Source organism: Oncorhynchus kisutch, linkage group LG18, assembly GCF_002021735.2.
Source record: "Oncorhynchus kisutch isolate 150728-3 linkage group LG18, Okis_V2, whole genome shotgun sequence".
Classification (NCBI taxonomy): domain Eukaryota; kingdom Metazoa; phylum Chordata; class Actinopteri; order Salmoniformes; family Salmonidae; genus Oncorhynchus; species Oncorhynchus kisutch.
Window position 1 is genome coordinate 9505291 of NC_034191.2, and position 14961 is coordinate 9520251.

At 40.5% G+C, this 14961-nt stretch overlaps 1 protein-coding gene and 1 non-coding gene across 3 annotated transcripts in view; both read left to right on the plus strand.

The window, feature by feature from the left end:
• Positions 1-58: 58 nt before the first annotated feature.
• On the plus strand, positions 59-131 carry trnav-uac (transfer RNA valine (anticodon UAC)). The gene has a single exon. It is a non-coding gene; the product is annotated as a tRNA-Val (tRNA).
• A 2722-nt stretch (positions 132-2853) lies between these two features.
• Positions 2854-14961, plus strand: part of LOC116352755 (ectonucleoside triphosphate diphosphohydrolase 1) — a 68150-nt gene continuing 56042 nt past the window's right edge. Inside the window, exon 1 of one of the 2 annotated variants that reach the window (XM_031795777.1) lies at positions 2854-3321. In XM_031795777.1, coding sequence (XP_031651637.1) covers positions 3306-3321 — 16 coding nt within the window. In that variant the 5' untranslated portion in view covers positions 2854-3305. The remainder of the gene's footprint in view (positions 3322-14961) is intronic. The other variant, XR_004203961.1, reaches the window with a different exon arrangement.

Here is a 14961-nt window from a genome sequence, read left to right on the forward strand (position 1 = left end):
TACATGCAATGAATATCTGTAAAATTTGGGTTACTCCTTGCAGATAACAGTTGCATCAGTTTCTGTAGTGTAGTGGTTATCACGTTCGCTTTACACGCGAAAGATCCCTGGTTTGAAACCGTGCGGAAAGAGGCATCTTTGACACATGCAGTAAGTACTGTATTTATAAAAGAGATTAGTTGCCCTCATAAATACCTTATTTTGGAAATTCAAATACATGCACTGACTATAAGAAAATTCAGTTTACTTCTTGCAGGTATCTCAAGCAGAAGTTTCTGTAGTGTAGCTGTTATCACGTGCACTTAACATGCAAACGGTCCGACAGGTTTGAACCTCTGTGTAAACAGCACTCGTTGATACATTCAATAAGTACCATAGTTGAAACTGAAAATTCAATTTTTCATTAATGCCTTCTTTTGGGGGAGCAATTATTAGGAAATGGAAGTCATACAAGACCACTGATAATCCCTCTCGGTCTGGGGCTCCAGGCAAGATCTCACCCCGTGGCGTCAAAATGATCACAAGACCGGTGAGCAAAAATCCCAGAACCACACAGGGGGACCTAGTGAATGACCTACAGAGTGCTGGGACCAAAGTAATAAAGCCTACCATCAGTAACACACTACGCAGCCAGGGACTCAAATCCTGCAGTGCCAGACGTGTCCCCCTGCTTAAGCCAGTACATGTCCAGGCCCATCTGAAGTTTGCTAGAGAGCATTTGGATGATGCAGAAGAAGATTGGGAGAATGTCATATGGTCAGATGAAACCAAAATATAACTTTTTGGTAAAAACTCAACTCTTCGTGTTTGGAGGACAAAGAATGCTGAGTTGCATCCAAAGAACACGATACCTACTGTGAAGCATGGGGGTGGAAACATCATGCTTTGGGGCTGTTTTTCTGCAAAGGGACCAGGACGACTGATCCGTGTAAAGGAAAGAATGAATGGGGCCATGTATCGTGAGATTTTGAGTGAAAACTTCCTTCCATCAGCAAGGGCATTGAAGATGAAACGTGGCTGGGTCTTTCAGCATGACAATGATCCCAAACACACCGCCCGGGCAATGAAGGAGTAGCTTCGTAAAAAGCATTTCAAGGTCCTGGAGTGGCCTAGCCAGTCTTCAGATCTCAACCCCATAGAAAATATTTGGAGGGAGTTGAAAGTCCGTGTTTCCCAGCAACAGCCCCAAAACATCACTGCTCTAGAGGAGATCTGCATAGAGGAATGGGCCAAAATACCAGCAACAGTGTGTGAAAACCTTGTGAAGACTTACAGAAAACATTTGACCTCTGTCATTGCCAACAAAGGGTATATAGCAAAGTATTGATAACTTTTGTTATTGACCAAATACTTATTTTCCACCATAATTTGCAAATAAATTCATTAAAAATCCTACAATGTGATTTTCTGGATTTTTTTTTCTCATTTTGTCTGTCATAGTTGAAGTGTACCTATGATGAAAATACAGGCCTCTCTCATATTTTTAAGTGGGAGAACTTGCACAATTGGTGGCTGACTAAATACTTTATTTCCCCAATGTAGTTAATCACAGTGGGTCCCCTCCTCTCCTGTAAAACTAGTTAATCACAGTGGGTCCTCTCCTCTCCTGTAAAATGATTTTGTTTGAGGGAATAAACGGAATTATAATAAAGATTTGAATTGAAAAAAATTATTGTTTTAAGTACAGTGTACCAAATCCTGAGGGAATCAACTATAGTGTTTATTTTATTAAACAGGGTAATCTGTGCTGTCATGTGATCCATGTTTTAACTACAGTGTAACAAGTATTATAAATAATCATATGTCCCTGGGTGGGATAACCATGTCTCAAAATAGCAGAAAAGGTCATCAGAATTGTGCTACACCGCGTGTTACTCTCAGGTGATAACCACTACACTACAGAAACTGCTGCTTGAAGCATCTACAAGGAGTAAACAGATTTGTATTGATATTCCTGGAGCTTTCTGTTTCAGCCCTGTTTCTAACTGTGGACATTTTGTTTCTGAGGCGAACACGATAGGCACCACACTGACAATGTTCTTTCCTCTCTGTATCTCTGTCTCTCTTTACCTCTCATCTCCCCCACCCAGCCTCTCTGTCTCAATCTGTCTGCCTCTCTCTCACTCTGTCTCTCACTGTCTCACTCTCTCTCACCATCTCTCTGTCTGTCTCCCTAACCCTTCCCCTTTTGGTATTAGTCAACCAGTCTGTGTGTTTGAGGAACTAAAAGAGCTGATTAATCACTTTCAGACTATCAAAATGAAAAATTAGGAAACATTGAAGAAACACGAAAGGGAAAGGGTCAAAATATGATTATATATGTACACACACACATTTAGATGTACCCAGCCCTCCTTGAACCCAGAGAGAGAAACAGAGAGGAGGGTGTGTTGAGGGGTGGTTGGAAGGGGGGGGGGAGAGGGGGAGGAGGGTAGAGAGAGGGGGGAGAAGAGAGAAGGGGAGGAGGGTAGAGAGAGGGGGGAGTGTTGAGGGGAGGTTAGAGTGGAAGAAGAGATGAGCGAGGGGGAGGAGGGAAGAGAGGGGGAGGAAGGAAGAAAGATGGGGAGGAGGGTAGAGAAGAGGGGAGGAGGGGAGGAGGGTAGAGAAGAGGGGAGGAGGGTAGAGGGAGGAGGAGGGAAGAGAGAGGGGGAGGGGGAGGAGAGAAGAGAGAGGGGGAGTAGAGAAGAGAGAGGGGAGGAGAGAAGAGAGAGGGGAGAGTGTTGAGAGGTTGGAGTGGGAGGAGAGAAGAGAAAGGGGAGGGAAGAGAGAGGAGGAGGAGGGAAGAGAAAGGGGGGATTGTTGAGGTGAGGTTGGAGTGGGAGGAGATAAAAGAGAGGAGGAGGAGGGTAGAGAGAGGAGGAGGAGGGTAGAGAGAGGGGGGAGGAGGGAAGAGAGGGGGGAGTTGGGAAGAGAGATGGGAGGAGGGTAGACAGAGGAGGAGGAGGGTAGACAGAGGGGGAGGAGGGAAGATAGAGGGGGAGTTGGGAAGAGAGAGGGGGAGGAGGGTAGACAGGGGGAGGAGGGAAGAGAGAGGGGGAGGAGGGTAGAGAGAGGAGGCTGGCAGCTTGTTCTAATAAAGAGCCTGTTGATAGATAGAGGTGCAGGGTAAGGGTGGAGGAGAGAGCAGAGTGTATGAAAGAGAACGAGGTAGGGAAGGAGGGGAGAGAAAGAGAGGAGAAGAGAGAGAGGAGAGAGGAAAGGAAGGAAGAAAGAGAGCTGTTTGTGTGTTAGAGAGAAGAGGGGAGAGAGAGGGAGGGGGAGAGAGAATAGAAAGACTGTTATATCACTGCTAAGCGATACAGACCATGGCTGAACAGAGAGGTAGGATTACAGCTCTGCCTGACACACACACACACACACACACACACACACCACTTCCTTTGGTGTGACATTACCGTGACAACGTTACAATTGATGCAGTAAAGGTCAATAGAACGCAGGACACTGTTCTAAATAGTCCCTGAATGTTCTAAATGGTCCCTGAATGTTCTAATTACTGTCTGAATATTCTAAAGAGTGTCGGAATGTTCTAAATAGTGTCTGAATGTTCTAAATAGTATCTGAATGTTCTAAATAGTGTCTGAATGTTCTAAATAGTGTCTGAATGTTCTAAATAGTGTCTGAATGTTCTAAATAGTGTCTGAATGTTCTAAATACAGTCTGAATAGTCTAAATAGTATCTGAATGTTCTAAATACAGTCTGAATAGTCTAAATAGTGTCTGAATGTTCTAAATAGTGTCTGAATGTTCTAAATAGTGTCTGAATGTTCTAAATAGTATCTGAATGTTCTAAATAGTGTCTGGATGTTCTAAATAGTGTCTGAATGTTCTAAATAGTGTCTGAATGTTCTAAATAGTGTCTGAATGTTCTAAATAGTGTCTGGATGTTCTAAATAGTGTCTGAATGTTCTAAATAGTATCTGAATGTTCTAAATAGTGTCTGAATGTTCTAAATACAGTCTGAATAGTCTAAATAGTGTCTGAATGTTCTAAATAGTATCTGAATGTTCTAAATAGTGTCTGAATGTTCTAAATAGTGTCTGAATGTTCTAAATAGTGTCTGAATGTTCTAAATAGTGTCTGAATGTTCTAAATACAGTCTGAATAGTCTAAATAGTGTCTGAATGTTCTAAATAGTATCTGAATGTTCTAAATAGTGTCTGAATGTTCTAAATAGTGTCTGGATGTTCTAAATAGTGTCTGAATGTTCTAAATACAGTCTGAATAGTCTAAATAGTGTCTGAATGTTCTAAATAGTATCTGAATGTTCTAAATAGTGTCTGGATGTTCTAAATAGTGTCTGAATGTTCTAAATAGTATCTGAATGTTCTAAATAGTGTCTGAATGTTCTAAATAGTGTCTGGATGTTCTAAATAGTGTCTGAATGTTCTAAATACAGTCTGAATAGTCTAAATAGTGTCTGAATGTTCTAAATAGTATCTGAATGTTCTAAATAGTGTCTGGATGTTCTAAATAGTGTCTGAATGTTCTAAATACAGTCTGAATAGTCTAAATAGTGTCTGAATGTTCTAAATAGTGTCTGAATGTTCTAAATAGTGTCTGAATGTTCTAAATAGTGTCTGAATGTTCTAAATAGTATCTGAATGTTCTAAATAGTGTCTGAATGTTCTAAATACAGTCTGAATAGTCTAAATAGTGTCTGAATGTTCTAAATAGTATCTGAATGTTCTAAATAGTGTCTGAATGTTCTAAATACAGTCTGAATAGTCTAAATAGTGTCTGAATGTTCTAAATAGTGTCTGAATGTTCTAAATAGTGTCTGAATGTTCTAAATAGTGTCTGAATGTTCTAAATACAGTCTGAATAGTCTAAATAGTATCTGAATGTTCTAAATAGTGTCTGGATGTTCTAAATAGTGTCTGGATGTTCTAAATAGTGTCTGAATGTTCTAAATAGTGTCTGAATGTTCTAAATAGTGTCTGAATGTTCTAAATAGTGTCTGAATGTTCTAAATACAGTCTGAATAGTCTAAATAGTATCTGAATGTTCTAAATAGTGTCTGGATGTTCTAAATAGTGTCTGGATGTTCTAAATAGTGTCTGAATGTTCTAAATACAGTCTGAATAGTCTAAATAGTATCTGAATGTTCTAAATAGTGTCTGGATGTTCTAAATAGTGTCTGGATGTTCTAAATAGTGTCTGAATGTTCTAAATACAGTCTGAATAGTCTAAATAGTATCTGAATGTTCTAAATAGTGTCTGGATGTTCTAAATAGTGTCTGAATGTTCTAAATAGTGTCTGAATGTTCTAAATAGTGTCTGAATAGTCTAAATAGTGTCTGAATAGTCTAAATAGTGTCTGAATGTTCTAAATAGTGTCTGAATAGTCTAAATAGTGTCTGAATAGTCTAAATAGTGTCGAATAGTGTCTGAATAGTCTAAATAGTGTAGTGTCTGAATAGTCTAAATAGTGTCTGAATAGTCTAAATAGTGTCTGAATAGTCTAAATAGTGTCTGAATAGTCTAAATAGTGTCTGAATGTTCTAAATAGTGTCTGAATGTTCTAAATAGTGTCTGAATAGTCTAAATAGTATCTGAATAGTCTAAATAGTGTCTGAATGTTCTAAATAGTGTCTGAATGTTCTAAATAGTATCTGAATGTTCTAAATACAGTCTGAATAGTCTAAATACAGTCTGAATAGTCTAAATAGTGTCTGAATATTCTAAATAGTGTCTGAATGTTCTAAATAGTATCTGAATGTTCTAAATACAGTCTGAATAGTCTAAATAGTATCTGAATGTTCTAAATACAGTCTGAATAGTCTAAATAGTGTCTGAATGTTCTAAATACAGTCTGAATAGTCTAAATAGTGTCTGAATGTTCTAAATAGTGTCTGGATGTTCTAAATACAGTCTGAATAGTCTAAATAGTGTCTGAATGTTCTAAATAGTGTCTGGATGTTCTAAATACAGTCTGAATAGTCTAAATAGTATCTGAATGTTCTAAATAGTGTCTGAATGTTCTAAATACAGTCTGAATAGTCTAAATACAGTCTGAATAGTCTAAATAGTGTCTGAATGTTCTAAATACAGTCTGAATGTTCTAAATACAGTCTGAATAGTCTAAATAGTGTCTGAATGTTCTAAATACAGTCTGAATAGTCTAAATAGTGTCTGAATGTTCTAAATACAGTCTGAATAGTCTAAATACAGTCTGAATAGTCTAAATAGTGTCTGAATGTTCTAAATACAGTCTGAATGTTCTAAATAGTATCTGAATGTTCTAAATAGTATCTGAATGTTCTAAATACAGTCTGAATAGTCTAAATAGTGTCTGAATGTTCTAAATAGTGTCTGAATGTTCTAAATAGTGTCTGGATGTTCTAAATAGTATCTGAATGTTCTAAATAGTGTCTGAATGTTCTAAATAGTATCTGAATGTTCTAAATAGTATCTGAATGTTCTAAATACAGTCTGAATGTTCTAAATAGTGTCTGGATGTTCTAAATACAGTCTGAATAGTCTAAATAGTGTCTGGATGTTCTAAATAGTGTCTGAATGTTCTAAATAGTATCTGAATGTTCTAAATAGTATCTGAATGTTCTAAATACAGTCTGAATAGTCTAAATAGTATCTGAATGTTCTAAATAGTGTCTGAATGTTCTAAATAGTGTCTGGATGTTCTAAATACAGTCTGAATAGTCTAAATAGTATCTGAATGTTCTAAATAGTGTCTGAATGTTCTAAATAGTGTCTGGATGTTCTAAATACAGTCTGAATAGTCTAAATAGTGTCTGAATATTCTAAATAGTGTCTGAATGTTCTAAATAGTATCTGAATGTTCTAAATAGTGTCTGGATGTTCTAAATACAGTCTGAATAGTCTAAATAGTATCTGAATGTTCTAAATAGTGTCTGAATATTCTAAATAGTGTCTGAATGTTCTAAATAGTGTCTGGATGTTCTAAATACAGTCTGAATATTCTAAATAGTATCTGAATGTTCTAAATAGTGTCTGAATAGTCTAAATAGTGTCTGAATGTTCTAAATAGTGTCTGAATGTTCTAAATAGTGTCTGGATGTTCTAAATACAGTCTGAATAGTCTAAATAGTATCTGAATGTTCTAAATAGTGTCTGAATATTCTAAATAGTGTCTGGATGTTCTAAATACAGTCTGAATAGTCTAAATAGTGTCTGAATATTCTAAATAGTGTCTGAATGTTCTAAATACAGTCTGAATGTTCTAAATAGTGTCTGAATGTTCTAAATACAGTCTGAATAGTCTAAATAGTGTCTGAATGTTCTAAATACAGTCTGAATAGTCTAAATAGTGTCTGAATATTCTAAATAGTGTCTGAATGTTTTAAATCATCCCAGAATGTTCTAAATAGTGTCTGAGTGTTCTACAGCAGGTGCCTGCGGGTTCTAATGAATGTAGAGTTAGGTTTAGTGTCTGGTTTTGTGTTAGGGTTAGGTGTTAGTTCTAAGGGGCTTCAGAGATTTGAGGATCGTTTTAGGTTAGTATGTGTGGTATGATGTCTGTCCTCCAAGCTCCCATAATGCTTTGCTTTCTCAAAGAGGAAGCCAACTTCCTGTTGTTGAGTCATGTCAGTGAGAATCCTGTTTTAACAGGAAGTGACTAGATGAGAGACCCTCTGTGAGGGTTGAGGTTAGTTTCTTTAGATTCAGGATTCTTTTAAGGGTGTTCAGTCTCAGAGAACAGTGGAAGGGTTAGACGACAGTGGAATTTGATGTATTTGTATTTATTATGGATACATTTATTATGCCAAAGCAGCACCTACTCTTCCTGGGCTCCAGCAAAATAAGGCAGTTTATACAGTTTTAAAAACATTACAATACATTCACAGATTTCACAACACACTGTGTGCCCTCCGGCCCCTACTCCACCACTACCACATATCTACAGTACTAAATCCATGTGTTGGTATAGTGAAAATGTTGTCGTGTGTGTGTGAGTGTGTGTGTGTGTGCCAATGTTTGTGTTGCTCCACAGTCCCCGCAGTTCATCAGGTGTTTTTTAATCTGTTTAAAAAAAAAATCTAAGTCTACTGCTGCATCAGTTACCTGATGTGGAATAGAGGCTTCCATGTAGTCATGGCTCTGTGTAGTAGTGTGCTACTCCCATAGTCTGTTCTGGACTTGGGGACTGTGGACTTGTGCCATGTCTTGTGGGGTATACATGGGTGTCTGAGCTGTGTGCCAGTAATTCAGACAGACAGCTCAGTGCATTCAACATGTCAATACCTCTCATCAATAAAAGTAGTGATGAAGTCAATTTCTCCTCCACTTTCAGCCAGGAGAGATTGACATGCATCTTATTAATATTCGCTCTCTTGTGTACATCCAAGGGCCAGCCGTGCTGCCCTGTTGTGAGCCAATTGCAATTTTCCTAAGTCCTTTTTTGTGGCACCTGACCACACGACTGAACAGTAGTCAAGGTGCGACAAAACTAGGGCCTGTAGGACCTACCTTGTTGATAGTACTGTTAAGAAGATAGAAACTAGGGCCTGTAGGACCTACCTTGTTGATAGTACTGTTAAGAAGATAGAAACTAGGGCCTGTAGGACCTACCTTGTTGATAGTACTGTTAAGAAGATAGAAACTAGGGCCTGTAGGACCTACCTTGTTGATAGTACTGTTAAGAAGATAGAAACTAGGGCCTGTAGGACCTACCTTGTTGATAATGCTGTTAAGAAGATAGAAACTAGGGCCTGTAGGACCTACCTTGTTGATAATGCTGTTAAGAAGGTAGAAACTAGGGCCTGTAGGACCTACCTTGTTGATAGTACTGTTAAGAAGATAGAAACTAGGACCTGTAGGACCTACCTTGTTGATAGTGCTGTTAAGAAGGCAGAGTAGCACTTTATTATAGTCAGACTTCTCCCCAGACTTTTGTGCCTTGTTGCAAACATGAAGCATGTTTTGGAACATTTTTTATTCTGTACAGGCTTTCTATTTTCACTCTGTCATTTAGTTTAGTATTGTTAATGTTGTTCATCCATCCTCAGTTTTCTCCTATCACAGCCATTAAACTCTGTAACTGTTTTAAAGTTCCTGAGTGGTTTCCTTCCTCTGGAAGTTGATATAAATGTTTCTATAATGTGAAAGGGTTAGGGGACAGTTATAGTTGATATCAATATGTTTCTATATTGTGAAAGGGTTAGGGGACAGTTATAGTTGATATCAATATGTTTATATATTGTGAAAGGGTTAGGGGACAGTTATAGTTGATATCAATATGTTTCTATATTGTGAAAGGGTTAGGGGACAGATCAAATCAAATGTATTTATATAGCCCTTCCTACATTAGCTGATGTCACAAAGTACTGTACAGAAACCCAGCCTAAAACCCCGAACAGCAAGAAATGCAGGTGTAGAAGCACAGTGGCTAGGAAAACTCCCTAGAAAGGCCAATACCTAGGAAGAAACCTAGAGAGGAACCAGGCTATGAGGGGTGGCCAGTCCTCTTCTGGCTGTGCCGGGTGGAGATTATAACAGAACATGGCCAAGATGTTCAAATGTTCATAAATGACCAGCATGGTCAAATAATAATAATTACAGTAGTTGTCAAGGGTGCAACAAGTCAGCACCTCAGGAGTAAATGTCAGTTGGCTTTTCATAGCCGATCATTAAGAGTTTCTCTACCGCTCCTGCTGTCTCTAGAGAGTTGAAAACAGCAGGTCTGGGACAGGGAGCACGTCCGGTGAACAGGTCAGGGTTCCATAGCCGCAGGCAGAACAGTTGAAACTGGAGCAGCAGCACGGCCAGGTGGACTGGGGACAGCAAGGAGTCATCATGCCAGGTTGTCCTGAGGCATGGTCGTGGGCTCAGGTCCTCCGAGAGAGAGAAAGAGAGAAATGGAGAATTAGAGAGAGCATACTTGAATTTACACAGGACACCGGATAAGACAGGAGAAGTACTCCAGATATAACAGACTGAGCCTAGCCCCCCGACACAAACTAATGCAGCATAAATACTGGAGGCTGAGACAGGAGGGGTCAGGAGACACTGTGGCCCCATCTGATGATTCCCCCGCACAGGGCCAAACAGGCAGGATATAACCCCACCCACTTTGCCAAAGCACAGCCCCCACACCACTAGAGGGATATCTTCAACCACCAACTTACCATCCTGAGACAAGGCCGAGTATAGCCCACAAAGATCTCCACCATGGCACAACCCAAGGGGGGGGGAGGGACGTCCCTCCTAGGGACGGCATGGAGTACCAGTAAGCCAGTGACTCAGCCCCTGTAATAGGGTTAGAGGCTGGCTCTGCCAGGCAGAGACAGCAAGGGCGGTTCGTTGCTCCAGAGCCTTTCCGTTCACCTTCACACTCCTGGGCCAGACGACACTCAATCATATGACCACTGAAGAGATGAGTCTTCAGTAAAGACTTAAAGGTTGAGACTGAGTCTGCGTCTCTCACATGGGTAGGCAGACCATTCCATAAAAATGGAACTCTATAGGAGAAACCCCTGCCTCCAGCTGTTTGCTTAGAAATTCTAGGGACAAGTAGGAGGCCTGCGTCTTGTGACCGTAGCGTACGTGTAGGTATGTGCCGCAGGACCAAATCAGAGAGATAGGTAGGAGCAAGCCCATGTAATGCTTTGTAGGTTAGCAGTAAAACCTTGAAATCAGCCCTTGCCTTAACAGGAAGCCAGTGTAGAAATTTCAGATTGTTCTTATTTTCCTCAATTAAGTTTGAAAAATGGGATGATCGAGCAGCAGTGAGGACTCTTCAATACTGCATGGTACGGTATTTCCAAGCTAGTCGGAAAACTTCCAGTTTGGTGTGATGCCATTTCCGTTCCAATTTTCTGGAAACTTGCTTCAGAGCTCGGGTATTTTCTGTATACCAGGGAGCTAGTTTCTTATGGTTTCTTATGACATTCTTATGTTTTTAGTGGTGCAACTGCATTTAGGGTAATAGGGTTAAATTGAGTTCCTCAGTTAGGTGGGTAACCGATAATTGTACTCTGACGTCCTTGGATAGTTGGAGGTCCAGAGACATGTTGGACAAAACCCACTAAGTTGATGGTTCCGAAAGCCTTTTGGAGTGGGTCTGTGGACTTTTCCATGTGAATATTAAAATCACAGAAAATTAGAATATTATCTGCTATGACTACAAGGTCCGATAGGAATTCAGGGAACTCAGTGAGAAACGCTGTATATGGCCCAGGAGGCCTGTAAACAGTAGCTATAAAAAGTGATTGAGTAGGCTGCATAGATTTCATGACTAGAAGTTCAAAAGACGAAAACGTTTTTTTTTTTTTGTAAATTGAAATTTGCTATCGTAAATGTTAGCAAAACCTCCACCTTTGCGGATATGGTCACTAGTGTAGCCAGGAGGTGAGCCCTCATTTAACACAGTAAATTCATCAGGCTTAAGCCATGTTTCAGTAAGGCCAATCACATCAAGATTATGATCAGTGATTAGTTCATTGACTATAACTGCCTCTGATAGCTGAGCTGACTACACTGACTGTGCTAGTGGCAGACTCCACTAAGCTGGCAGGCTGGCTAACAGCATGCTGCCTGGCCTGCACTCTATTTCATTTCAGTTATAGTTGATATCAATATGTTTATATATTGTGAAAGGGTTAAAGGACAGTAGAAGTTGATATATAGTTGAAGTCGGACGTTTACATACACCTTAACCAAATACATTTAAACTGAGTTTCTACAATTCTTGACATGTAATATACAAAGAGATATACATGGATACAAATTCCCTGTCTTAAGTATGTTAAATCCACTTAGAGTGTCAACAGAATGTCAGAATGTCAGAATTCTCAGTCATCAAGCAGTGTTGTTGTTTTTTCATTCACGCTCTGTATTCTTCTCATGCATCATTACACACACCTGGTCCCCATCATTACACACACCTGATCCCCATCATTACACACACCTGATCATTACACACCCTTTATTTAGTCCTCAGTAGCCTCAGTCATCAGGCAGTGTTGTTGTTTTTTCATTCACGTTCTGTATGCTTCTCATGTTTCGTTTAACTGCATTCTTCATTATTAAACGGACCTTCTGCACCTGCTTCTTGACACCTGGCCTATATGTAACAGTCTATGATCTACACAAAATACTATGGAACGTGGAAGACAAATTCTAACATTTGTAAAATAATATGAAAAATAAAATAATATGTCATGATTAGATAAATATTAGATAATATTCCCCTGGGACAATACATGTTAGAATCACCTTTGGCAGAGATTACAGCAGGGAGTCTTTGGGGGTAAGTCTCTAAGAGCTTTCCACACCTGCATTGTGCAACATTTGCCCATTATTTTTTCTGAATTCTTTAAGCTCTGTCAAATTGGTTGTTGGTCATTGCTAGAAAACCATTTCAGGTGTCGCCATACATTTTTAAGCAGATCTAATTCAACACTAACCAGGCCACTCAGGAACATTCACTGTCTTCTTGATAAGCAACTCCAGTGTAGATTTGGCCTTTTGTTTTAGGTTATTGTCCTGCTGAAAGGTGAATTAATCTCCCAGTGTCTAATGGAAAGCAGACTGAACAAGGTTTTCCTCTAGGATTGTTCCTGTGTTTAGCTCCATTCCATTTATTTTTTATCCTGAAAAACTCCACAGGCTAGAACGATTAAAGGCATACCAATAACATGATGCCGCCACCACTATACTTGATAATATGTAGAGCGGTACTCGGTGATGTGTTGTATTGGATTTGCCCCAAGCATAACACTTTGTATTCAGGACTAAAGGTTCATTGCTTTTCCATATTTTTTTGCAGAATTACCTTAGTGCCTTTTTGCAAACATGATGCATGTTTTGGAATATTTATATTCTGTACAGGCTTCCTTCTTTTCCCTCTGTCAATTAGGTTAGTATTGTGGATTAAATCAAATTTTATTTTTCATATACGCCAAATACAACAGCTGTAGACCTTACAGTGAAATGCTTACCTGCAAGCCTTTAACCAACAATGCAGTTTTAAGAAACAAGTGTTAAGGGTTACTAAAATCAACTGACATTAAAAAAAAAAAAAAAAAAAATAACTAATAATTAAAGAGAAAAAATTAAATAACAGTAGTGAAACAATATACAGGGGGTAACGGTACAGAATCAATGTGCGGGGACACAGGTTAGTCGCGGTAATTGAGGTAATATGGACATGTAGGTAGAGGTATAGTGACTATGCATAGATAAACAGAGAGTAGCATCAGCGTAAAAAGGGGGTCAATGCAAATAGTCCGGGTAGCCATTTGATTAGCTGTTCAGGAGCCTTATGGCTTGGGGGTAGAAGCTGGTAAGAAGTCTTTTCGACCTAGACTTGGCGCTCCGGTACAGCTTGCTGTGCAGTAGCAGAGAGAACAGTCTATGACTAGGGTGTCTGGACTCTTTGGCAATTTTTAGGCCCTTCCTCTGACACCACCTGGTATATAGTTCCTGGATGACAGGAAGCTTGGCCCCCGTGATGTACATGACCGGACGCACTACCCTACGTAGTGTCTTGCGGTCGGAGGCCGAGCAGTTGCCATACAAGGCAGTGATGCAACCAGTCAGGATGCTATCGATGGTGCAGATGTAAAATCTTGAGGATCAGAGTACCCATGCCAAATCTTTTCAGTCTCCTGAGGGGGAATAGGCATTGTCGTGCCCTCTTCACAACTGTCTTGGTGTGTTTGGACCATTCTAGTTTGTTGTTGATGTGGACACCAAGGAACTTGAAGCTCTCAACCGGATCCACTACAGCCCCGTCGATGAGAATGGGGGCGTGCTCGGTCCTCCTTTTTCTGTCGTCCACAATCATCTCCTTTGTCTGGATCACATTGAGGAAGAGGTGGTTATCCTGGTACCACACTGCCAGGTCTCTGACCTTTACCCTATAGGCTTCTCATCATTGTCAGTGATTAGGCCTACCACTGTCGTATCGTCAGCAAACTTAATGATGGTGTTGGCCATGCAGTCATGAGTGAACAGGTAGTACAGGAGGGGACTGAGCACGCACCCCCATCTGTTTATTAACTTAGCTTTCGAAGACTTTATATAAGCAGGGCAGGATGGATATAGGCAGGGCAGGATGGATATAGGTCTAACAGTTTGAGTCTAGAGTGTCACCCCCTTTGAAGAGGGGGATGACCGCGGCAGCTTTCCAATCTTTAGGGATCTCGGACGATACGAAAGAGAGGTTGAACAGGCTGGTAATAGGGGTTGCAACAATGGCGGCGGATAGTTTTAGAAAGAGAGGGTCCAGATTGTCTAGCCCAGCTGATTTGTATGGGTCCAGGTTTTGCAGCTCTTTCAGAACATCTGCTATCTGGATTTGGGTGAAGGAGAAACTGGGGAGGTTCGGGCGAGTAGCTGCGGGGGGTGGGGGGGGAGTGGAGCTGTTGGAGTAGCCAGGAGGAAGGCATGGCCAGCCGTAGAGAAATGCTTATTGAAATGTTTGATTATCGTGGATTAATCGGTGGTGACCGTGATACCTAGCCTCAGTGCAATGGGCAGCTGGGAGGAGGTACTCTTGTTCTCCACCTCTTTCAGGGGCATTAGCCACTATAGCCACTCGGTAGCAGCGGTGATCTGGTGCCAAGGTCCAGAGCTTACGGAAAGGATCCGGTGGAGTAGTGGATTCTAGCCGAGTTTGAGTGGAGTCCGGGTGAACAACTGAGTATGCCAGTAGGTGGGCCTCAGGGATAGCTTCGGTACTGGGTCACTCGGTGGCAGCTAGCTAGCTGTGAAGATCAGGAGTAATGGTCCAGGGTTTACAGCAGGAATCCGGCGTTGTAGTGGAGAAACAGTCCTATACCGGTAGGCTGGCGAGTATTATTCAGGCTAAAAAAAAGGGCTGGTATCTGTGCAGAAGGTAAAGGCCGCTAGCAGTGGCTAACAATGACTAAATAGCTTGTAGCTAATTAGCTGGTTAGCTTCTGATGGCTAGGTGGTTCTGGCTAGAAGGTCTAAATAGTATTGTCAAGTTGTCTAGGTGTTATAATTATTTCA